The sequence below is a fragment of the Numenius arquata genome, chromosome 2 (genome assembly GCF_964106895.1).
Source record: "Numenius arquata chromosome 2, bNumArq3.hap1.1, whole genome shotgun sequence".
NCBI lineage: Eukaryota > Metazoa > Chordata > Aves > Charadriiformes > Scolopacidae > Numenius > Numenius arquata.
The window spans coordinates 73,877,209-73,900,824 of record NC_133577.1 but is presented as its reverse complement, the minus strand read 5'-3'; the positions used below and the strand labels follow the sequence as shown (position 1 = coordinate 73,900,824).

General features: G+C 43.6%; 1 protein-coding gene across 2 annotated transcripts in view; it reads left to right on the top strand.

Moving 5' to 3' along the window:
* The window catches only part of SYN3 (synapsin III), a 177,427-nt gene that overhangs the window by 5,427 nt on the left and 148,384 nt on the right, over window positions 1–23,616 (top strand). For both annotated transcript variants that reach the window (XM_074165355.1, XM_074165345.1), the window contains exons 2-3: window positions 8,498–8,555; window positions 20,124–20,215. In XM_074165355.1, coding sequence (XP_074021456.1) covers window positions 8,498–8,555; window positions 20,124–20,215 — 150 coding nt within the window. The remainder of the gene's footprint in view (window positions 1–8,497; window positions 8,556–20,123; window positions 20,216–23,616) is intronic.

The following is a 23,616-nucleotide window of genomic DNA, read 5'->3' as shown; positions in this document are numbered from 1 at the left end:
CATTTATCTTTATTATTATTATTCAGCACTGATACTTCAAGCTTGACCTCAGGAATTTGTAGGTTAAATTGCAAAGCTTTGTCTATATTTCCTGATAAGAAGCCCAAAATCATCTAATATGGTGGTAACTGACAATAAATGATTATGAATTAGCTTTTATTATGCAGAGGTGATCTTTTAAGGTTTCACAAGTTCTGTGCAAGTATGCAGCTTTAATTTGAAAAAAGTGACAAGTAAAATTTATGTTTTCACAAATCTGGCTAAAAAACGTACATTTTCATCATTTAGCCATGCCTATCTGGGACTGAATATTTCTGTTCCTATAATTCATGCAAAGTGTGACTTGAGGGCAGAAAGGAATTTTAGGGAAAGAGGAGGCATGTTTGCGTAAAAAGTCTGTGTGTGTGCATGCGCGTGTGCACACACTTAGAAGCAGCATGAAGAGTTCCTGTATTCCCCACCATACAGGCATAGGGGTGAAAAGGAGGTAGGGCTGTCAAAGATATTGAATAAATTGCATTTATCACATTGCTTTCCAATCTGTTTTAGGTGTACCACCATCATGTCTGCCTGTATTTTTGTCCTGCGTATGTAAAGCAACTTGGGATCTAGTCCTCATGAATGAAAGGTGATACAGAAATGTAAGGGATTAGTATCATTACAAAAATAGACACAAGGAATATGGAAAACATTCCCCACCAGGTTATAAATATGCTAATGCAAGTCAAATCTGGGACCTTAATTGCTTTACCAGAGTTCTTATAAATGCATAGAATTTAACCTCAGAATGTCCTGCCTAGTCCTGTACGTATTTAAAAAAAATCCCTCTGATGTATTTCTCAAGGTTTGTGAGCCAGATTTCTTCTGCTTGAAAGCCAGCAGCCCTGTCTCAATCTTGGTTCGAGTTAGCCTGGTTCCCCTGCTCCTCAGTTTCAGGGAGGGCAGAAGTGGGCTGGAATAAAGAATTGTCCAATCCTCAACAAAATGATACCCCTTGCAAACAGCTCCAGGGCATACCGTCTACATTTAGCAATGTAGAAATGTTCCCGCAATGTACTATTTTGATAATGCACAAAATAAAATTGCTGCCTCACGTTGTACTTAAAGTAGGTCCCCACCTCCACTGCCTCCGCTACCCCCCAGCCCTTTGTGGCCAGGAGGAATGTGACCACGATGTAGCCTGGGTGGGGGATCAGACCTACAGCAAAGTGTCCTTCCTATCCTGACAGCTTGGAGAAGCACAAAAAGCCGTGCCCAAAAGCAATAACAGTGCTTCTTCTCTTGGTTGGGGGGGGTTATCTTTGATTACGCCCATTTCAGGAGCAGGAGGTGGCACAGGAAGATGCTGGGAGGCCGGTATTGTGTGGGACTCTGTAGTTACTTGAATAGAAAGAGCAGCCTGAATGGTTGTGCCTGTAATAGTTAAAGTGCTGGTGGTTTGCCAACTCAGGTCTCCCCTGAAAACAGGCTTTTGGTTCCCTGAGAGAAAGGGAGGACTCACAAAAGGAGATTAAAAAAACGCTTCTCCCTTCCTGCCCTAAGGCTTGCCTTTCTGTGTGCGTTCAAGCCAAGAAAATCCTTCCAGCCCTGTAGGGTGGGACCTCAGACCTCATCAAGGACCTCACCACGAGGACTTCCTTTATTGAAAAAAAAAACCAACCCATACCACCATCACAGCCTGATACAAACCTCTCCAGCAGAGGCATTTCTTTCCTTGGTGTGATCCCATAACTAATAATGCTTTGGGTGTTGTTTTCCAGTAACCAGAGCAGGCTGGGTCTTGTGGTTCTTCCCAGAAGGCAACAAAGGCAGTCTGTTCCCATGGCCCAACCTCGGACACTGAGGACTTACCTGCAGCGCAGCTGAGCTAGCTCTTAATTCAGTGGCTCCAGCAAGTCAGGTGGTGACAGCACCAAGAGCAAGATGATCTCTCCCCGGGGAGGCACAGGACTGAGCACAGCAATGCTGCAGCCCAGTTTTTTGCCAAACTTTTGTGGAGCTCCTGGCTATCATTGTATTCAGGGCTACCTTTTGGCAACCCAAAACTGAGATGTACCTCTTGGTCCCTCTCTGTCTGTCTGTACAGTGCAGGTACCCTTTCCTTCTTTCTGCACTTGCCTCTGGTCCATTTAACCTGTAGTTCAGACCTTATTTTCTGAGCTGTCAAAGCACAGATCCATCATACTTATCCACCACCTTTAGCATCCTGACACGTCCCATCCCTGGTCCAAGGTACTGTTACAGAATAAATACTAACCACCAACCTGCCCATCCCAGAGCTGAACAGTGCATAAAGGTCTCTGCGCCAAAGCAGATGTGGACAACAGTTCCAGTAGGTTGCAGACCTCGACATTTGTGGAGTGATTTTTCTCTTCTCTGTGCCCTGGGCAGTCAGGACCTGACCATCTCGAAAGTCCTTACTATTTGAAGCTGGGAATTACTAAACTGGAGAGAAGTAGTGAAGGGATCGAGGGCTGGCCCCTGAAAGGAAAACCTTCCTTGCTCTCACCCCTGAAGAAAAAAGGGCACAAATGCATTTCTCCTCGCCCCTCCCCTCCCCACTGCCTTTATAGCATGTAGGGGCTGGGGGGGGTCAGGGCATTCCAGCGGCTGCTGTCCAGTATCCTGGAAACTGCCTCCTTTTTCCCAGTCTCAGCCCCTTTTATGAAGGAGACAATGCGGACATACAGTGAGTGCCTTGTGCATCACTTGGGCCCCCAGGCCCTTTGACATAGTGATTTCGTACAGTGGCTAACCCCCTTCCCTCCCTCCCCAAGGTCCACCCCTCACCCAGTCCAGGGGGCTTCAGCCTCACCTTTTCCAGGCTGATCCAAAAAGGAATTACATGCCTTATTTATTTCCCAAGGGGCTTGAGAGAAATAAGTGTAATGTGATTCAGGGAAATAATTGGGATAATTCCATAATTTACCCGTGAATCCCTTTTGGTTTGTTTACCCACGTCTCTTCTTCACCATTTGTCCCCCTCTTTCTTCCACCCACTCTCTTGCCTGTGTCTCCCCAAGTCCTGCATGTTTTCCCCCTCCTCAGCATGGTGCCTATAGGAGAAATAGGGAGGGACTCTTTACGAGGGAGTGTAGCAATAGGATGAGGGGTAATAGTTTTAAACTGAGAGAAAGGAAATTTAGGTTAGATATTAGGAAGAAATTCTTTTCTTTGAGGGTGGTGAGACACTGGAACAGGTTGCCCAGAGAAGTTGTGGATCCCCCATTCCCTGGAAGGCTAGATGGGGCTTTGAGCAACCTGGTCTAGTGCAAGGTGTCCCTGCCCATGGCAGGGGGTTGGAACTCAATGATCTTTAAGGTCCCTTCCAACCCAAACCATTCTATGATTCTATGTTTTTCTCTGGCCCCTGTGCAGGGTGGGAAAGGCTGCTTCCCCCTCTGGATGAGAAGTGGTCTCCATCCAAAGTGTGGCTTGGCTTTCTTTGCTTGTTGTGACTTGCTCCAGAGGCACAAGCTCAGTCAGAGGATTTGGAAGAATTTGCTATTAAAATATCCCAATGCCCCTTTTTGGCACGCTCTCAGTGATATTGAGCCCATTTCTGGGGTGAAGGTACAAGCCTGCTCCTGAGTTTGTAGCCCAAGGCTTCTCTTGAACAGTGATGCCCCAAAAAGTACCTGGGTTTGTTCACATCAAGGTGATTTGGGCTCAAGTTTATCTGTTTGTCTGAAGGACTCCAAGACATACTACCAGCAATTGCAATGACATTTGCTACCTCAGCTACACTGAGATCGCTCACAGGAAGATTTGAGCTGTATTTCTTTGATCTCTTCCTATCCTAGAAAATTGCTTCATACAGAAACCATTTTACAGAATACCCTGAAGAAGTCCCATGAATTTAATACAAAATACCAGCCTGTCCTCAAAGCTGCATAATGTGTCATAGCCTCTGCATCATCCAGCTAATGGACCTGCAGGAACAGCTTGTAAGCTTTGGATCACTGCACTCCTCCAGCCCACCATGATCCCTTCAAATCTTTTGTCCCTCCTGGGTATTGCCTTCTGTGTTTTGGTGTTCTGCACCTTTTCTTACATGGGCTGTTGTTTAGTGGCACTGTACTTGGGGAAGAGCACCTCGGGCACTTTCTCTAGCTGATGCTTGATATCTGGGCATTTTTTCCTATTCCTCACCTGTGCAGAGCATTGTTCAGCCTGGCAGAAGTTGTGCAGTCCCCTGCTGCATCCCTGATGTCTCTGTTTCCCACAGATCCAGAGGAGAACACTGAGGCGGTCCTCTGAAGCAGCTTGGATATGCTTCTTTGCACCAAGAGAAAAAAAAAGCAGACAGAAGAGAGAAGAAATAACTCCAGGAGAGACAGCAAAAGCTCTGCACAAATAGCTTCTCCTGAATTCCTGTGCTGAGCATGTGCATTGGCTGACAGGTTGATCACTCATCACACCTACTTTTGTTTCAAAGCAGAAAGAGAACAAGGGAGATGCAACCGGTTATTTATCATACCGAGAAAAATGGCAAGATGGTCTGTGCCCTCCTGATAGAAGTAGTTTGTGAGTTTTGGCCGTTTGCTGCTGACCCTACTCAACATGTGAGAGTTGCTTCTCTTGTACCATGTTTCCCCATGATGCAGGAGCAGCACAGCAGTGCAGGCTGGTCCCAGCTCTCATACCTGTAGCCCACTGACCCAGCTCTACCTCCCGTGGAACTTGGCACCCCATGCGGACTGTTGGTGACAGCAGAGGGATAAACTCGAGTGCCTTACAGTGCCTGCTGTTTGCAGTCTTGGATCAGTGCTGGCATCCCTTGTGCAGACAGGTGCTTTGCAAACACCTAAGGGCACTAATGTTATGCATGAACTTTCTGTGAATTAGCTCTTAAATAGGTTATTGGATGTGAATTGATCACTTATTTTTCCCTGCTGCTATTAAGGATACACTCCGTATCTGACAGAAAATTGTGTATATGCTTCCTCCAACCACGGTCACTGAGGCAGACTGGGACTGTTTCATGGCAGCTCTGGAAAATAACGTTTTATTCTTTCCAAATTACTTCATAAGAAGAGGCATCAGGTTTCTTGTGGCCTTGTAATCATGTAAAGGCTGAGGCAGAAAACAGAAGTTATGTTTGTCTGATGCTCTTGCACCCAGAAACTATTTCTTTTTCCAGAGCATGTGGCTTCTTCATCACAGAGAGAGAGGGGTTCAAGGCAAGCTTTCTCCCTGGAAACCAGGGCAGACCTTTGGCTGTTTATTATGGTGCTTCCTCCCTCCCAGCCGGTGCGGCCACATTTAAATGCGTTGGCTACCACTGTAAATCCCACCCAGGAACTGCTCTTGAGCACGGCCCTGCAGTTTTCTTCACTCAAAACATGTTTACATGCTGATTTACTGAGATCACAGCAACCACACCACCCCATCTACACGCTGTCTAGCCAAATTATAATGTTGTGTTCTGGTGGGTTGAATATCTGACATGCTTTAAAATGAAGGGATAGCCAGCCAAGTGGTGGTCAGTGCTGCAGGATTCCCCAGAGAGGGGGTGGTTTTGCATGTCCAGTTCCTTGCCCGGTGTCCCAAGACAGGAGATGCCAGACAGCCCCCCCTTCCATGGCGATGAGCTGCTTCTCTGATCACTGGCAGCTGGCTGTGCTGGAGATGAATGGGTACATTTCAGAGGCTCCTCAGGAAGGCTTTTGGCTGTTCTTCTGAGTGCTGCTCCCTTGCTGCACTACGAGCTGCCTAGATAACCCTGCAGCACGTTACTTCCTAGGCAAAGGTCTGGAAGAGCCTCGCTCAGGTGGTTTTGGGGCAGAGAGCATCCATAAATGTCTGGCACAGTCTCACCTGCTAGGAACATCCATTTTTCTTCTGCATCCCCACCAGAGCAGCGTGGTCCTTTCCTCCATCTCATGTCCACTGTACAGATCAGAAGCCATTTCATACATTGTGCAGTACTGGCCAAAAGACTCTCCCTCTTGTAACAGAGGCATCATGATGTTTCCACAGCATCAGCAATGGCTGAAATCTCAGGGGCTCCAGAGTGAGGCTAAAGCCATTTTTCATTTCAGCATGATAGCCTCTGCTGCCCAGGGGCTCCAAAACCCCAGGTGCAAATTGAAAACATCACTCCATCCATTTCAGTAAGAAGTGTTTCATTCTTACCCTGGACCATGTCAAAATGATGGGCTGACCAAAACATTTGGCTGCAAATTGCTTAGCACCTGTAGTCTTCAGAGACACTCGGAGCAGGTTAACCCTCCTGGGGGGGGGCTGTCTTTGAAAGAAAATGATATATTGTACTGTTAAAAAAAAGTTATCTGAGACACAGGATGAGACAACTTGTGTGGAAAGAGGGATAAGAAGGAGAGGTCACATGGTGTCGAAGTTGAGGTCCTTTGCCCTACTCTAACAATTCCTCATGCTGGATGTGCCCTCTGTGTGACTATCCATGTCAGAGCCAGTACTCTAGAGATGGGAAAGAGGATTTGTTAACCATGTAAAGGCTAATTTCCTGGACTAGGCAGTGGAAGCCTCTTTGCTCCATCTGTACTGGGCTGAAGACTGTGGTTAATCGCACTTCATTACAAGCTGAAGCAAAGCAGCACCAAGGAATTTGCAACCAGCTGGTTGTCAAAGAAGAGAGGCCATAGAGGGAGGAAGTGTATTTCGTAAATGTGGGTAAGGAGTATACATTATGAGTGTGCAGGGAATAAAAACAGGCTTGTACCAGTGAACAGTGTGCCTCAAATTTCAGACCAGTTCCTGTGGGCCCACTTAAAGCTTATTCCAGTTTTTGAGAAGTCACTGGTTCCAGCAGTATCCCCAACGTTTAGGAGCAAGGAATGTTGCCAGGTCCTCTACAGCCATGCCTCCAGAAATACGGTGGAATTATTAAGTGTATTTAGTGTTCCTGTTTATTGTTAGAGGCGTGATGTCTCAGCTTGTTTCTTGAGTTGCTTTTTCTCATGCAGCAGTCATAAATTCAAAAAAGGGAGGAAAAATGGCCAGGGCTCTGCTTTTATACCGAACAGGGGTTGCTTGAGCCACTTGATCTCGGTCACACCTGGCTGCTGCACTGTCCCTCACTGACATCTATACAGAGGTCTTATTAGCACCATGCTGATAGATGGTCTGCCTGGGAAGGGAAGTGTGATGCAGCTTTCAGATACCCTCATTAGAATGGCATAGAAAACTTTTGACATTTTTTATGTCTTTTTCTAATAAAATGAAAAATCTTTACTTGGTTTTGAGCCAGAATGACAAAACAACTTTTATTTACATTTCAGATCTCTGGGGGAGGGGAGCATTCAGCTGAAAACTGGTGTGTTTCAGCCATGGGGAAAATTGCATTCCTACTGGCTCTCCTTTTTTTATTGGAACAAATAGGCACATAGTAAAAAATGTGACCCAGCTTCTTTTTTTTTCTTTTTTGCAAATACTTTAAAATAGGGAGCAAAGCAGGCTTCCCCTCCTTTTCCTTTACCTCTTTGTCCTGTCTTCTCTGCCAGTTGGAAACAGAATGCAGAGAGTTACTTTGTCTCTGGAAACAGCTCTTGCAAGGCTTAACTGTGTTTTCAGTGCTTTCCAAAAAGAAGAACTTTTTGGAACCTGCATTGTCTTCCTGAAGTTTGAGGGGGGAGGTCTGAGAATAAATTCATATTTTCTTCTTCAATCTTGTTTGGCGAGGTGAAAAATTGTAGAAAAATATTCACAGGGCAAATTATATTGGCAAATTCCCTGCTGACTAATCAATATAAGGGGCATTATACACAAATATGAATAAAAAAAGCTAAAACTGCCTGCCCTCTTCCTATCTTTTCTTCTCCAACACTACTGTTAGCCTTCCTCTGTCATGAGGAACTGATCCTTCTGAAAGTGCTTTCCTGTTTGCATAGCATAAACAGCTAGGAGCAGAGGTGGTGGAAGGTATATGTCCTTCGCATGACACTGTTCAACTCCGAAGGAAACACAGTTTCTCAGTTCAGGAGAAGAGATCCTTCATTAGTGACACTGTAGATGCAGATAATGTTTCTCTAAATCAGTAGCAGAAAGACAGAATCAAAAAGCAACTCTGGGATGAGAGAGCAAGAGAATAGGCTTTGTAACTACTTCAGCTGTGATGATAAAGATCCTTCCTCAACATCAGAAGAAGTTCCCAATGCCACACCATATGTTGCTCTCCTTCTTTTACAGAATAAAGATTAGGTATTAAATGAGATATACCAAGGAATCATTGATTAGAGTTGCTGCTCTGGAAAAGATTAGGAGAGCATTTTGTTTTCAGTTTGAAAATAAAATGAAAAAGTCACAAGCCTTGAAGGAACTTTCCAATGTGGTTTTCGTCTGGCTTGGCAGGTTTCTCCTGGAGAACAGAAAGCTGAAAGAAGATAGGAATTAAGAAAACATGCTGTGACCCGGATAGAAATTCTTCAGAAAAAAGGCAAATGCAGAAGCAAAACAGTATGTTATGAAAGCTGAAAACCTCCTTTAACCATGTTTGTCTCTCTCATTTCTTCTGCAGGGCCAAATATTTCCAGGGGAAGAAGGTGAATGGAGAATTTGATATCCGAGTGGAACAGGTCAGTGACAACTGAATTTGGCTCAAAGAAATATGTGTGGACAGGGCTGAGGTCTAGATGACAGATAAACTGTGGATATTTCTTCTCTTGAAGAAAGGAACTAATGAGGATTTTTAAGACATGCCCATTTTACAGAATTGTGGAAGCTAGAAATGAAAATATCTTATTGGGCCATCCCTTTGTCCTCCCTACCTTTGCAGAATCAGTTGCTATTTCACCTTAAATGAAATTTTCTGTTCTGGTGATAGGATTATAATTTCTTCCATTGGAAGCATTGAAATTACCTCACAGCTCTGTACATATGCCTGAAAAGGTGCAGAACCAGTGTGCCACAGTACATGTTGGTGATGTTATGTTCCACGTGTGAGCTATACGAGTCTTCTGGCTTACCCTGATTTAAGCCTAAAACCTTTGTATGTATGGAAGTATATATGGAAGTATGCAAAATAACTACATATGGCAAAATCTTTTTATCTGTTGAAAGCCCACAGGAACAGTTAGGAGGTTCATGACCTGTTTTCTGATATGCTCTGCAGGGCATTGGACAAATTCTCTGTTTCTCTGTTAGCCGTGGCACCAGCCATCCATTTCAATTGAAAACTCTTCATGTTGCGGTCTGTCCCCTTCTCTCTGTGTTAGTGCGGTGTCTGTCAAAATTAAGTCCCAGAATTGACTGAGACTTTGGATGCTGGTGTCAAAGTAGAAATGATTATTAATAATCATATGCATGCACCTAACTTGAAAGCAGGCATAAGAAGAGTGATATGTAGAGATGAGCTAGTGATCCTGAAGAAGTCATATGCTTGGTTTATACTCATTAGGGCTATAAAACTGCTTGGATGGATAAAGGAAGCTGCTGAATGTTGTTTGAATGACCTGATATTTTTGGTCTTTACAAAGCTGTTGATTCTGTCTCATGTGTGTGTGTGTGTGCATGCACATGCGTGCATGTGTGTATAGAATTATTTAATGCAGTGGTTTTGAAGACTTTCTCAAGACCCATTGCCCTTGATAAGGTGTTCCTTCTCTTTTCAAAGGGGTGCTGTTACTCAGGACTATACATGAGCACACGTGTTCTGATCAAAGGTTGTATCTGGAACAAAAAAGTTAGCAAGTCATTCTTTTGCAACTATGATACCATGAACACTTAATTTTCCTCTTTTTATTGGTATTGCAATTGTCAGTACTGGGTGGTATTAGCAAAACAATTCTCACTTGCACTTTCTTATCAAAGTCTTTATTTTGCTGACTGCCTCAGTAAATATCCTAAAAAATAATAGGAAAAAAAATTAAAATCACACTTCTCACATAGAGCCATAGAATCAAATAATAATTCAGATTTACCCTTCAAACCTCTGATCCAACCTGCTCCACCACTCAGAGCAGGGTCAGCTTCAAAGCTAGACCTGATACTCTTCAAAATGACCTGTTAATTCTTTCCTAAAACTCCAGTCTCTGCCTTTCCCCTCATCGTCCTTCTCTTCAAATGTTATTGCACTTGAGGTCATTATAAAGGAACTATCTTTAAATCGTTGGTGAGTGGAGAAGGGCAGAAGTGGACTCTTGATCCCTGATGGGTTAAACCAAGTAATGACCCTCGTCATCATCACTATGCTAAACGCTTATCACATTTCTGCAAGGACTCTTTCAAGGGGACTTTCCCAGTCTGTCTCTTGAAACCCTTCACATAGGCTGAATGTCCATGTCTGAGACAAGGCACCAAATTGCTCCAAGCAAAGACCATAAGGCTGGTGGGACTCTGCTAGTAAGGACCATTGGCAGGCCCCTTGCAGCGTTCTTTAAATACTCAGCAGAATGACTGCAGCATTGCCAGAGGGAACACTCGGTGGGAAGGAAAGTTGAGGAACAATGAACAAGGGTCCTGGCGGCTTCCCCTCACCCCCTCCCTGCCCCTCAGATCAGGCAGCCGAGCCTCCACATACTGGGCGGGGAACTGCTCTTGACTCCCCCAGACCTTGAAAGAAGAAGGGATGACCACTTTCCCCAGCTGGATCACTGTCTGTCAAGGGAAACACAGAAGCTGCATTGTCATGGGAAGTCCTCAAATCTGACCTCAGGCCCCTCTGTGTATCGCTGAGGCCAAGAGAGGGGCACTTCTTTCTTTAAACTCTGGCTTTTTGGCCCCTAGTTTTTTTGCCCATCCATCCTTGCTCGGTATTTCTTGATATTTGATTTTCATTCATTGCTCCTACCCTTTTTATCTGGAGCCTTCCTCACTTCTTCATTCTCTTCTGCAAGCACAACCCAGGAGCCTAAACTGTTGTGGAATGGGGCCCCTGAGGCTGAACGGAGACCTTCTCAATCTGAAAAACAAATGTTTTTCCACAGTACTCTTATGAAAAAAAAAAAAAAAAGAAAAAGAAAGGAAAAGAAAAAAAAAGCAGGGAATAACTGTGTTTGCCAGCCTGGTCCACACCTTTCTCTTTGAGTTCACAGCTCACCAGTCTTCTCTACTATAACTGTCCTGTGAAAGGCACACAGACTGTACCATGGTGCACAAGCCCTAACCTGACTGTTCAGTTTTGAATAAACTCTGCATCAGATCAAGGTTTGACTCTCAGGCACCTCTTGAGCCACTTGGTTTGCTCAGAGTTCATTTAGTTTTTTCAGTTTTCCATTTGACCCTGCTTCAGATAACCACACATGATTGACCTAGCCAGAAATACGGTTTGCCTTAGGAATTTTTTTATATTTTATAGGAAAAAACACTTTTGATCTGAAAAGCTAAGTAACAAAAACTTTTGAATGGCAGAAAACAGTGAAAGGCAATATCCAAATGTTAAATACTTTTGAAAAACCACATTGGGAAAAAGCAACTGCACTATTTTTTCTGACCATGCTAATTTTTTTGCCATTCTTCTAGGATGCTCTGTAGTTTGTTTAAACTGAAGGAAGAGTTTGCCTTCTTGCTTTTTCTCTTCCTCTTTCATCTCCATCTCTATTACATCTTAATTCTTTCTTAGAAAGCCATTTCTGCAATCTTTTGGGGGAAGCAGAGCAGGATAGTAGTCTAGTAGGTGATTTTTTTTTTTTTAAGTCATGATATCACTTATTTGTAATGGAGCAGGAGTGCTGAAAGCAGCGCTGTCTCTCCCTCTCTCAGCAGCGGGAAGTCAGTTATCTAATCTGGTTATACACCCCTACCAGCTCTCTCAGCTGCCTCTCCCCCTTGGCTGTCATCCGAGGAATGCAAGACGTATGTGATCATGCTGTCTCGCTCCGTCTATCCCCCACACCCAACACTGTGCAAGGCATTGGCTGATTTCAGCTGAACTGGAGAAACAGGCAGAAGTTTTGAAATACTAAATTTCTAGAAGAAGCTAATTCAGTTCATATTAGACACTGGACAATGCACAGGGAAGAGATGTTAAATGCCATTCTGCTGCTCTGGCAGCTGCTTCTTTAAGTCTCAGCTTGCATGAAGATTGGTCTTATGGACTCTCAAAGAAGGTTTTCTGGTTCTTTAGCACAGAAGTTAATTGCATGGCCTCAATACTGCCCCCAGGCCCTTGTTTTCAGCTGGGTCCATTACCACTAGCAAGAGACAAGACACTGTGGGCATGGCCTGGTGCCGGTGAATAGGAGAGAGAGTTGTCAGGGACACTACGGTGGGTACACCCTCTCCAGCCTCTGCTGTCTTCTGTCATTCATTAAAATGAATGTGAGGCCTGACTTTGTTTCCACCTTTGTTTCTTTTCCAAAGAACCCAAAACTTATTTATTAATATGCTGTAGGGGCTGAGGGATTTATTATTGCCCAACCCTGACTGAAACCCAGGCACGCAATGCCATTGCCTTCTCCCTGCTGGCTGCAAGGGAAGAGGTGTGGGGCTGAGTGAGGGCTGGGGTGGTGGGAAGCAAGTGCAAGTCCTCTCCTGGATCAGGGTCCCTTTTTCTTTGGAGGCAGTTTGCTTTACATTTTGATTATTTGGATATTTTTCCACTACAAGTCCATCTGTGGCAATGATAGTCATTCTATAGGACTGAATGAAACACAGATCAAAAAGTGAAAATCTATTTGACCTATTCCCACTAAAACCATGAGGGTTTAAGTTTTACTCAGTGTGGGTAAACCCTAAGCTTTAAGGAGCAGCTGAGTCTAAAAATATTATCACTATTTTATGCTAAAAATAAGGGGCTTAGATTTTGATCCATGTTGTTGCTTTTACTTGCCTTGTGAGTTCCAGCTTTGAGACTGCAGTGTATGCATCTCCAGCCCTTGGGTGTTAGGCATGTCCCATGCACAAGGAGGATGCCGCATGGCTGCGAATCCTCAGCACACCCATGTACAAGGAGAAGAGGGCAGGAGAGCCAGGGCTGAGACCTGGACAACCAGAGACCTGTCAGACCGACCGTGACACTGTGGGCAGTGGCCAGATGAGTGGGACACTTGCCACCTGTCTGGGAGAGAGATGCTCACAAAACAGGAGATGTGCAGAGCCGAGTCACTAGGATGACCATGGAGACTTATGAGAGGAGGCTGAAAGAGTTGAGTTTGTTTATCCTGCCAAAACAGAGGCTAAAGGAGAAATGGCTGCTTTTAATAAATACACTGGTTTAAGAAAAGGTTTCATGACATGTTGCCTGCAGTAGCAAGGGGTTAGACCCTATGGCTCTGGTGGGCTTTTCCAGTCCTGTGCCCTGCCTTCACCAACAAGATCCCAGGAGGGAGAGAGGAGAATACAGACCTAGCAGGCAAGAGCAAGCAGCACTTCTTAGAGAAAGTCTTCCACCTTCAGGATACCTTCCCTTCAGATAATTCCCAAAGGAATTTTAATATATTCAGAGACATATTTCCTGGCATTGGCTAATTGATGGTGGAGGGGGGGGTTGAAAAGGATGAAGGGGGACTGATGAAGCCAAAAGGTTCATCTACATTTTTATTCCTGTTGTTTGTCCACCCGTCTCCTTCCCACCATTTCCTGCTATGACGAGGTGGGTCCGTCTGTCCGTCTGACATGCATTCTTCTTGCACAGCTCATTCACTTGTTCCCTCTGCCTGGTTTATTTTCAGGGAATGATTATTCATTGAACTCCTATGTACATGCTTCTGGAAAAGTCTTGTGGTATAGATTATGACTCCATTGGCAGCATTGTCAGGAAAAAGTTGTACTTGGCGCTCACAGAAGATAATTGTAATACAAATCATGAATTCCAGCTCCATTGTACTTCCCGTCCTAAAGAGGTATTTTCATGTGCAGCATAAAGTGGTCCTTTCAAAAGACGGAGTCTGATAGGCCTGTGTGTGATGAGAGGAAAATTAGCTTCTCATCAAATAACTGCATAATTTTTATTCATTATACGTTTAGAGTGGGGTTTTTTTCCAACTGAAAGCCAGAAAGCAGCTCAAGAACAGCAACAGCAGTTTTCATAGCTTTGCCACATACAAACATTCAGAAACCATGAATAAAGGGACCTGGAGAAATAGCAAGAATGACTCAAAAATCATGAATTTCTTAAATAAATAGTATCTTCAATTTTTTTATTTCCATTAAATTTTGGAGGCTTACAGAGCTCATGTTTTTGAGCAACTTCCTGGAATCAAAAGGTTTAGAAATGTGCTTTTGCTAGAGTTCCAATTTTCAGTCAGTCACACAACTGCTGAAAAGAAGATTTAAGAGACAATTCCAAATGTCACCAGAGCTGATGCACCAAAAGGCACTCATGTGGGTCAAGGCATATGGACCTTCAGTATCAGTGCTGTCTGTAGGCTAGGAGCGTGCATCCTAGCTTCAAGACTTGTAAAGAGCAGTTGTGGAAGCTCCCCTTGGAGCCGCACAGCAGCATACCCCTGCCAGCTGGACCCTCTCTGTCCTTTTCTCCCAGAGAGCAATCCCAATACTGGGGTCAGGTGGGGAACAAGGTGCCTCCCCAAGGGAAAATATCTCAGGAAAGAGACATGGGGATTCAGGGTGTGTAATCTCTAATTCTGCATGCATTAGCATACCAAGCATGCACAGCCCCAACCCTCCCCCTGTTCACATCCATGCAGTCTGTTTACCCTTCTGTCTGTCAGGATTTAGGGATTGCTTACTTCCCCACTGAAATGCTTCTAATGGTTGTAGTGAAATATGCTGTTATAGGAATGCAGTCCAGCATCTGCCAAAGTCTTTCTTTCCTTACATATATAGGAAGGTCCACTGAAAACCAAAGCATAAAATCTATTGAGGAATGTATGTGATTTGATTAGACAGTAGTAATTTCTTATCCTAAGTGCCTAAGCCGTGACACGGGCCAGCTTGTTATTCTGACCGCATTTTGTGTCATGGGGCAGAGGGAGAAAACCAGACATTTAGTGATAATCAGTGAGGAGTTTCAGGAGCAAGACTGGGAGAGTGGGGAGCTTTGCTCAGAGCAGAAGGAGTGGGTAGGGGAGAGCCAAAGGAGACATGGAGGCTGGGCAGCTCCAGCCATGCAAGAGACCCAGTGCCCTGCAAGCCACATGTGGCTCCAGTGCCACTAGTCAGCCTACCTTCCCCCATGCCCATGTGGGTGAGAGGGGCTGGGCAGAGTAACTACTGAACTCGTGCTTAGGATCCTGATGTGGGTACTCTGCATGGCCTTATGGAAAGCTGTGTACTGCAGTGGTAGCCCAGTGCTGTGATTTATGTGATGGAACAACCCCCCAAAAAGCCAGTGTATGTGTTGTCGAGTATGGTGTGTTGCACTGAGGAAAGTGTAAATGTTCCCTGGCAGTGATGAAACCCCCTCTGCTATTTTTGTGTATGTGTGGTATATATGCAAGTGGAGGTATATATGCAAATATTCACACAAAGGTCTAATATAACTTTGTGTCTCCCTTTTAAGCACTAACCAACCTGAGTAGCTTTTATTTAGGTTATGTACAGATGTAGGCTTAGAAAGTTCAGTAACTCAAAAAACCCCAATGTGATTGTCGCTGCATTGAACACACTAAGCCTGCTTGCTTGCTTTTAATTTGCTTAAAAAACAAATAAATAAAAATCAGCCACCATGCCCCCAAAACACAAATCCAAAAACCTGTCTTGCATCCCTATTCTGCATTCGTGTGCCACAATGAAGATGAAATGACCTTCAGCATCTGCTCAAGGAGCAAACGGGGATGCTTTCCTGGGGTTCCCCTTTGACATGCAGGGAGAAGTTTAATAAGGACATCTGCCAGATACCAAACTTATCACAGGACAGTTGAGGCTGGAAGGCACATCTGGATATCTCATAGTTCAATATCCTGCTCTGAGCAAGGTCACCTAGACCCAAGACCATGGCCAATACAGTTTTTAGTGTCTCCAGGGATGGAGACTCCACAGCCCCTAAGGGCAACATGTTCCAGTGTTTGACCATCATTACAATAGAAAGGGAGTTTTCTTGGTTTTACATGGAATTTAGTGTATTTCATTTTGTGCCCTTTGCTCCTTGTCTTTTTTCTGGGCACCACTGAGAAGAGTATGGCTCCATCTTCCTTACTACCTCCCACCAGGTTTTTATAGACATTGACCAATCTCCTCCCTATGCATCAATCATCAATGGCAGATGCACAAGACGGGGAACTGAAGACAAGTCTGCGGCCTAAACAAAGCAATGCAAGGATTACAGCAGATCTCAGCCAGAATACAAGTTTTAAAATAGTCATGTTGCTGCATACATGACAAATCCATACTGAAACGTGTAAACAGCAGTATTATATGTAAGGCGAGTGACCTTACATCCTGCTCAACTATGGTCAGGTCTCTGCTGAAGGATCGTGGTGAGTTTGGGCCATTACAGCTCAAGGAAGTTGTGGACCTGTCAGAGAGAATCCCAGTGACTGCAACAACAGTGATCACTGTGGTGAAAAACATCACTTATACGAAAATCTTACAAGAATGGAGATGGTTTTGTCTAGGGGAAAAAAGGAAGAAGGAAGGGTAAGTCTTCAAGCAGTAAGTCTTCAGGTTCTGCAGGAGGAAGTAATGGACAAAAAGATTAGAGTCTTAAAAAGTAAGGGGAAAGATTTAGGTTGGACATTGGGAAATTTGTCCAAGATCGTTAAGGTACAGATTGCCTGAGGAGGTTCTTCATCTGTGGAAGAGACAAGAAAGTTATGTAGTATCTGCACATGACACCAGAGGTAGAGCTGATCCTGCCTTAGGAAAGCGAGACAGATTATGTGATGTCTTGAAGTCCTTCCAGCACAACTTTCTGTTATTCTATGAAAAATGCTTAAAATCCTCCTTGAACATGTCCTTTCAATGAATCATTAACAGGTATGGCTACCAAGCCATTTCTACTATTGCATGATTTAAAATTACAAAAGCCTCCTTGTTTTATTATCAGCAAACAGAAACAGAAACTCTAAAATAGCTCACCAAAAAGATCTCCAGCACCTAGACAGTACTGATGGGAGAAACCAAGAGTAGCTTAAAGTTTAGTTCAAATAATCTTGAGATATTTCTGAATCTGAATACCTGAAGTAGGCATTTTTAACAGAACTATCCTCAAAATATCTCTGCGCATCCTCTCAGATCTGGGCCTCATGGAGGTACAAAATATTTCTACTCCCACAGTCTGTATTATGTTATTCTTCAAGATGGATTGTGTCACGTTTGTCACACATGGTTCACTCTTGCCCTAAATGTTTTTCCAGCCACTGGCACCATTGCAAAGCAAGTATAAAACAATGTCAGGTTAATGCAATGCCGCCTTCTGTTCGATGAGTCCTAATGCAAATGACTCTGCAAGGCCACAGCGAGCTGGGCTCTCCTGTTTTATCCATAGTTACCTGTCACTCTATCTGCATGGGCTGCTTTCAAAGACCTTTTTGTCTGCAAGGTAAACTCAGGCTGGAGATGATCTCAGACTTGAAATCCCAGCCAAGGGAAGTCATCAGGCTACAAAACCCACAAAGTTAAAAATACAGGGAGCACTGGAAAATCAACAGGAAACAATTTCTGCTGACTGAAGTTTCTTCCAAACGCCAGCTAGCAGCGGCTTGTCAGATGGGACAAAGCAGTTACATGAAAGCAGAAGTGGTCCTTAACTCGGTCGGTGCAAGAACAAATGCCAGGAAAAGATTAGGATTGTCACTCAGCTGTGATTGTATATCTGGATGTTTTGGGGGCAAGGTAGCTGAGTCCTCCAACCCTCTCTTCATTCCTCCTTCTTTGCCAGGGTGCCCTGGACAATGGTTGCCAAAGGGGATTTCTCCCTTTCTTCTGGCTCTTGACATTAGCAGGCTTGAAATTGGTCCTGGCAGTTTGGTATGAAGTATTTACCAGCTCAGGGTATTCCCAGGCCTGTTTGGATGTCAGGTGTCTGAACACAGCTTTGTTTGGTCTGTCTGCCTCAGGGCAACGCCTGTCAGACCGACTTACTTAGATTGTGAGTGGCAGCCATCAAATGAAGATTGTCCATTTTCACCCCCAGCAAAGCAAAGTGTTAAGCTCTTTAGTTCAAAACCATTATGGAAAAAATTACAGAAGAAAAGCATAAAGAACATGAAAATACAGACCTAAAATTTCCCTCTTTTGCTCTCGTGTTAACATCAGGCGATGCATCCCTCAGCTGCAGAAGCTGAAGGTCTAGCTCAGTAACACTCTGCTTTCAGAGTGGGGCATCTCTGAGACATATGCACAGAGGTGGGAAAACCATCCTTTCATCTCCCCATTCCATAGAGCCTCTCAAGCTCACATGCAAGCTTGCCTTGACCCACTGGGGAGCTCAGTAATGGTACCCAGAGCATCTGCTCTTGCTGAATTTTTCAAGGTGGACTCTCCACTCCCTGCATCTATTGAGATTTTTTTAATGTATAAAATGCAGGTGCCTTTTAGAGGTACATATTTTCTTATCTCTGATCCAATATGATCACTGAAGAAGTATGGCTGTGGCCAAGGCAGCACTCATAAAAAAGCCCAGTCAGTCACCTGAACCACTGCCATTCTGTGTGTGTTTGTGTGTATGTGTTTGAAGTAAGATTTATTTCTTGGCAACAGGAATTTTCCCCTCCTTTCATTGTAATTGGGAGTTACAATGATGTAAGATCATGTAAGGGTGTTGCTTTGAGAAGTTTACACAGGGCCGCAGACATGAAACCTTATTACATCACCGGGTCACCAGTCCACGGTCATTGCTTTAAAATTATGTGGATTTTTAAAAAAAGAAGTTGGAAGTGACTTTTTCATTTGTTGTCTGGCCTCTGAGCCTTTACAGGTGCACTCATTCTCCATTGTCAAGTTTTTTCCATGTGTTCATTAGGACAAAACATGCTTTTTTTCATTTTGGGTTGGGTTTTTTTTCTGTATAAAAGTTGTTTCTGGTACTATGTTTTGGTTCCATCTAGTAGAAGTATCAGAACATTAAATAGTACAAGGATCTAAATGAAATCACAAGCATTAGCAACACCATCTGAATGCTCTGATATTAGGTTAGAAGATAATTTTACTGCTGCCCAGTCTCCATCATACGAAGTCTGGAAGAAATTACTTAACAGGAAGGGGAAAAAAACCTTTTCAAAGGGAGAAGATTAAATTTTTATCTCAAAGAATGAAACCTGATTGTTCATGTTTATATACACAGACACTAATTTAATATAGGATTCTGAATTTGTATAGGTATGTTTGCATTGTGCTGGGAAGGGAGGACTTACATGGGCACAGTAATAGGCTATTCTAGTTTAAGGTCTACTCGTTTGCTCATAAAGACCAGAGTTAAGATTTGGAGCCCAAGACGAGCACTGATCAGCTAATCCTGCCATCTTCCTCCTACTGAGAGTGGCCTGAGACCATCCAGTCTCACTGGCATTCCTGTCTGAGGGGCAGCAGAGCCAGTGGCCACGCGGGAGGATTATCACACCTCTCGCCCACTTAATTGCTCTGATTTGTGTCTTAACCTTCACTGACACCCACTGCAGTCGTAATCGCCCCCATGCACATTGCCTTTTCTCCCCGTAGCTTAAATATTCCTTGCCAACCTTTCCAGCCTTGTAAGTCACACCTCTTTTAAAATAAAAAGTGTTTTAATAATTGAGCAGTACTGTTAATAACCTACCCAGCTTTGCTAACCCTTTAATAGTTAAAATCTTAATAGGTAAACCGCATCAGGTGGGTTTCTCTGCTTATCACCTTCCTGCAGCATAATGAGGCTTTTTAGCTAGTTAGGGAGGTTTAAATCTTTTGTATTAGGTTTATAGCTGGCCAGTGGCACGACAGCCAACTCAGACATAATTCTAAATAGATGTTTCCAAGTGGAAACTTGGAATTTGAATTCAAATGACCTTACCTCTTTTTATTATTATTCTTTCCTGTATGCGTTTTTCAGCTTGCTCATTCTTAATTCCTTCAGTACTTATTACTGCAATAAGCCTAATCCTGTATACTTGTACATCCCAAGTGTGGGAGCTGTAAATAATTCTACAGTCTCTCCAGGGCAAATCAGCTGTAATTGGATCTCCCATTGCCTCACAGAAAAAGAAAAAAAAAAAAAAAAAAGAAAAGAAAAGAAGGAAAGGCACATTCCAGCCAAAGACAATTCTGTGTCTGTGTGTTTATGTCTCTGCTGCCCTCAAGTAATGTTCTGTCCTTTTGCTTTGCTCCAGGCTGAGTTCTCCGAGCTGAACCTGGCTGCTTACGTCACAGGTGGCTGCATGGTGGACATGCAGGTCATGAGGAACGGCACCAAGGTGGTAAGGTGAGGAACACTAGTTTTCTTGAAAATCGGGCATTCTGGAGCAATGTTGGGGCAAACAGGATGACCTCAGGGGTCTAACTGGTATCTGGACTAGGGCAGTGCAGTCCCAATGACTTCAAGGTTTCCTGAAAGCAGTGGAAAGACTGACCTGGCTCTGGTGGTTTTGTATCAGGTCTCAGTTGCACATTATGCCATACAGTCGTTGTTTCCAGTCTAGACCCTTCATGCAACCACAAATACATCCTTTTCAGGTTCTTTTTAGCCTCAGGCTTCTCAATAAAAGGGACAATGGATCTTCCTTTCCCTTGATTTTTTTCTCATAGAATCATAGAATGGTTAGAGTTGGAAGGGACCTTAAAGATCATCTAGTTCCAACCCTCCTGCCATGGGCAGGGACACCTTCCACTAGACCAGGTTGCTCAAAGTCCCATCCAACCTGGCCTTGAACACTTCCAGGGATAGAGCATCCACAACGTCTCTGGGCAACCTGTTCCTGTGTCTCACCACCCTCCTTCTGTGTCAATGAACCTTCATTGTAAATAGTGGCTTGCTTTCATTAGCCTACCTTTATTAGGTCCTGATCCCAGTAGAGCTACCCTTGTAATAGCCACAAAGGCTTTCCATCATCCTCATCCTTGCAGCCTGGTTTGCACCTGAAATATCACCTTTTTTTGCCAGAGATTCCCAATGCTCCAGTCTTGCCCTGTAGTATATCTCAGAGGTAATACTATATCTCTTTCTGATGGGGATTTCTGTCCCTACTAGCAATTACTTCATAATTGCAGTCATTGCAAGCAGACTCTTTTCTTGAGCAATGATTCCCCAATCACACACCCAATTCACTTTCCAAAAGCATTGCTCCCCTTCTTTCTGACACCAGAATGCCTACAATTTGCAGTTAATGTTTGATGCATTCTTATTGGTGCTATATAAAAAACAGTGTACGTTGTCACATCTGTGTATGACAGTAAAATGCCTCTGTTTATGTAGCCCTGATATTACCTTTCACCATTTTATTCCCAAGCCTAAATCTTTATGAGTTTCTGTCATTATAACTTCTAACTCCACATTTCATCTTTGATACAATAGCTTTTCTTTGTTCGTGTTGAAATCTCATTGCTACTCCCAAACCATTTTTCTAGCCTCCCTACTTCATTCTGGACAATTCTTTTGCCCTTTTTAGTGTATACAGCATGTCTCAGTTTAATATTTTTCACACGTTTAATCAATGCTTTTGTCTGTTTGCTTCTAGTTCAGAAATAGAGACACATAATATAGCGTGCAGTGATATTTTTGAAAGGGATTATTAGAGCAGCTGAAAAACAGTGATTCTGAGCATGCTTTCCTCAGTTTAATTTCTCAAGATGTCATTTCCAGTCCAAACAGTGCAAAGCAACACTTGTCACTGTCAATTAGCTATGACTGTGGTCCATCAATTTATTTCAGGTCTTGACAGCTCTTAGTACGTTCACAAATCTCCATTCATTCTTTGGTACAATTTCACAAGCCTCTGCTAAAAACTTTTAAGGTTGAGCCTGTTACATCCATTTGCTTTCTCTCATCCCACGAATGTCTGTTTCCCAGTGAAACAAAGCGTATCTCCTGTGAACCAGCCACTGGAGCACCCATCAGACAGTGTGCCGTGCTAATGCGCTCTTGTGTTCACTTGCTCACGATGCTGGAAGGTTTCCCAAGAACCATTTCCTAGGTTGATCACATCTTCATTTTCCTTCCCCTGCCATTCCTCCCAAAGCCATTCATACATCTGGCAGAAAGATCTTGAGCTATTAAACTGAAACTGAAGACAAAATTTATTTCACAAGAGTGTCTGGGGCATGGTGTTCATGTTTCTGCTTGCAGTTAATACACAGGTATCACAGCTAGGCTTTTTGCGTGGATATTTATATATGAAAATGCATGTTTTTATGAATGGCATTCATTCAGGTTTTTTGTTTTCATCTATGCATGTTTAAGGACACATGCATTTGTGTGGTGGGAAGTGGATTTAGCAAATACGTACTTGTCTGGATACCCGATTTATGTGGCCTGTGTTGTCCATGGTTTATTATAGTCCTTACAGACACTAGCCATTTGTTTACAGCCTGTGCTGATGTGTCCCTGCCCTGCCCAGCTCAGCAAGTTTAAGAGCTCAGGCCAGCCAGCTTCCACAGTTACTCCTATACTTAGAATACTTTAGAAGTTGCAGAAATAAAAACACTTCTTCGCTTTAGAAGGTGAATTACGGAGCGTACTGCTACTGAACTGTGTGGAGGCCCCTCAGCCCACCTACGTGGGTGCAGCTTGCTTCCCACTCCCTCCAAGTCCCCCCCATCTCACTCACAGCCATGTCCTGCCTGGCCACAGTCTCCCCTCAGGGTGCCCAGCCACAGGGAGACGCCACCTTTGACTCATGTGTACACCAACCCTGCTGCTGCTGACATCTTTTTTCCATCACTTATTAGGCCTCTGTTAATTATTGAGCAAAATAATCAGTCGCAAGCCAGAATGTTTCTAGATAGTGAGATATAATACTCCTCATGGTTTTTGCATACTCCTTGCAAAGTCCTTGGAAATCCTACTGACAAGTTATAGGAAGGAAATATGACAGCATCTTGCTAACAGGCACATTTGGGATTCCCCCCTGCAGGAGCCCTGCCTTCTTCACACTCCTCTTCAAAGCAAAGGCAACAGAGTGTGGCAGTTCGGTTGAAAGACAGTGAATATACTAAAGACCAGTGGATTTTAAACCAATGAAATAATGGATGTTTATAAAAACAACAATAACAACAACAACAATGCAACCAGTGGATTATTCTCTCCAGTTTGAAATTATGTTAATTGATGCACTATCTAACAACCTATTAGCCTATTAAACTCTGTCATTTTGCAGCAGTTCTCCTAGTTCTTTCTTTAAACTGGGGACATCCTATTGCACATTTAAATCAAAGCTCTTTGCTGATCCCTTGATCCTTTCTGACATCTTGGAGTTAAGGCATTCTTTTAGACCCTGTGCCAACTGATTTGAACTGCACCGGGAAAGAATTGTGGTTCTTTTACCTGGAAGATAAACGCCCTAATAAGAAGGTATAACAGTCCTTGAAGCTCTGCACTTACCACTTGCCTCAGGCAAATTTAAAAAACAAAAGGAGCTTTAGAAGCATTAAGGTCAATTAAAGAGAGCAAGGAACTGGAAATATACAGACCTCCATGACTCCTAGTCTGTGTATCTTGAAGCAAGTAGCTACAAGTAATTTAGCAAACAATAGAACTGAAGCCAGGCATAACTTTGATTGCCTGATTTTTAAAACAAGTGTAGCTCCCAGAATTTAATTTTACAGTAACAAAATTCTGGGTCTCCACCTCCTCTTTTTTTAGCTACAATGTTCTGCGTATCTATATGA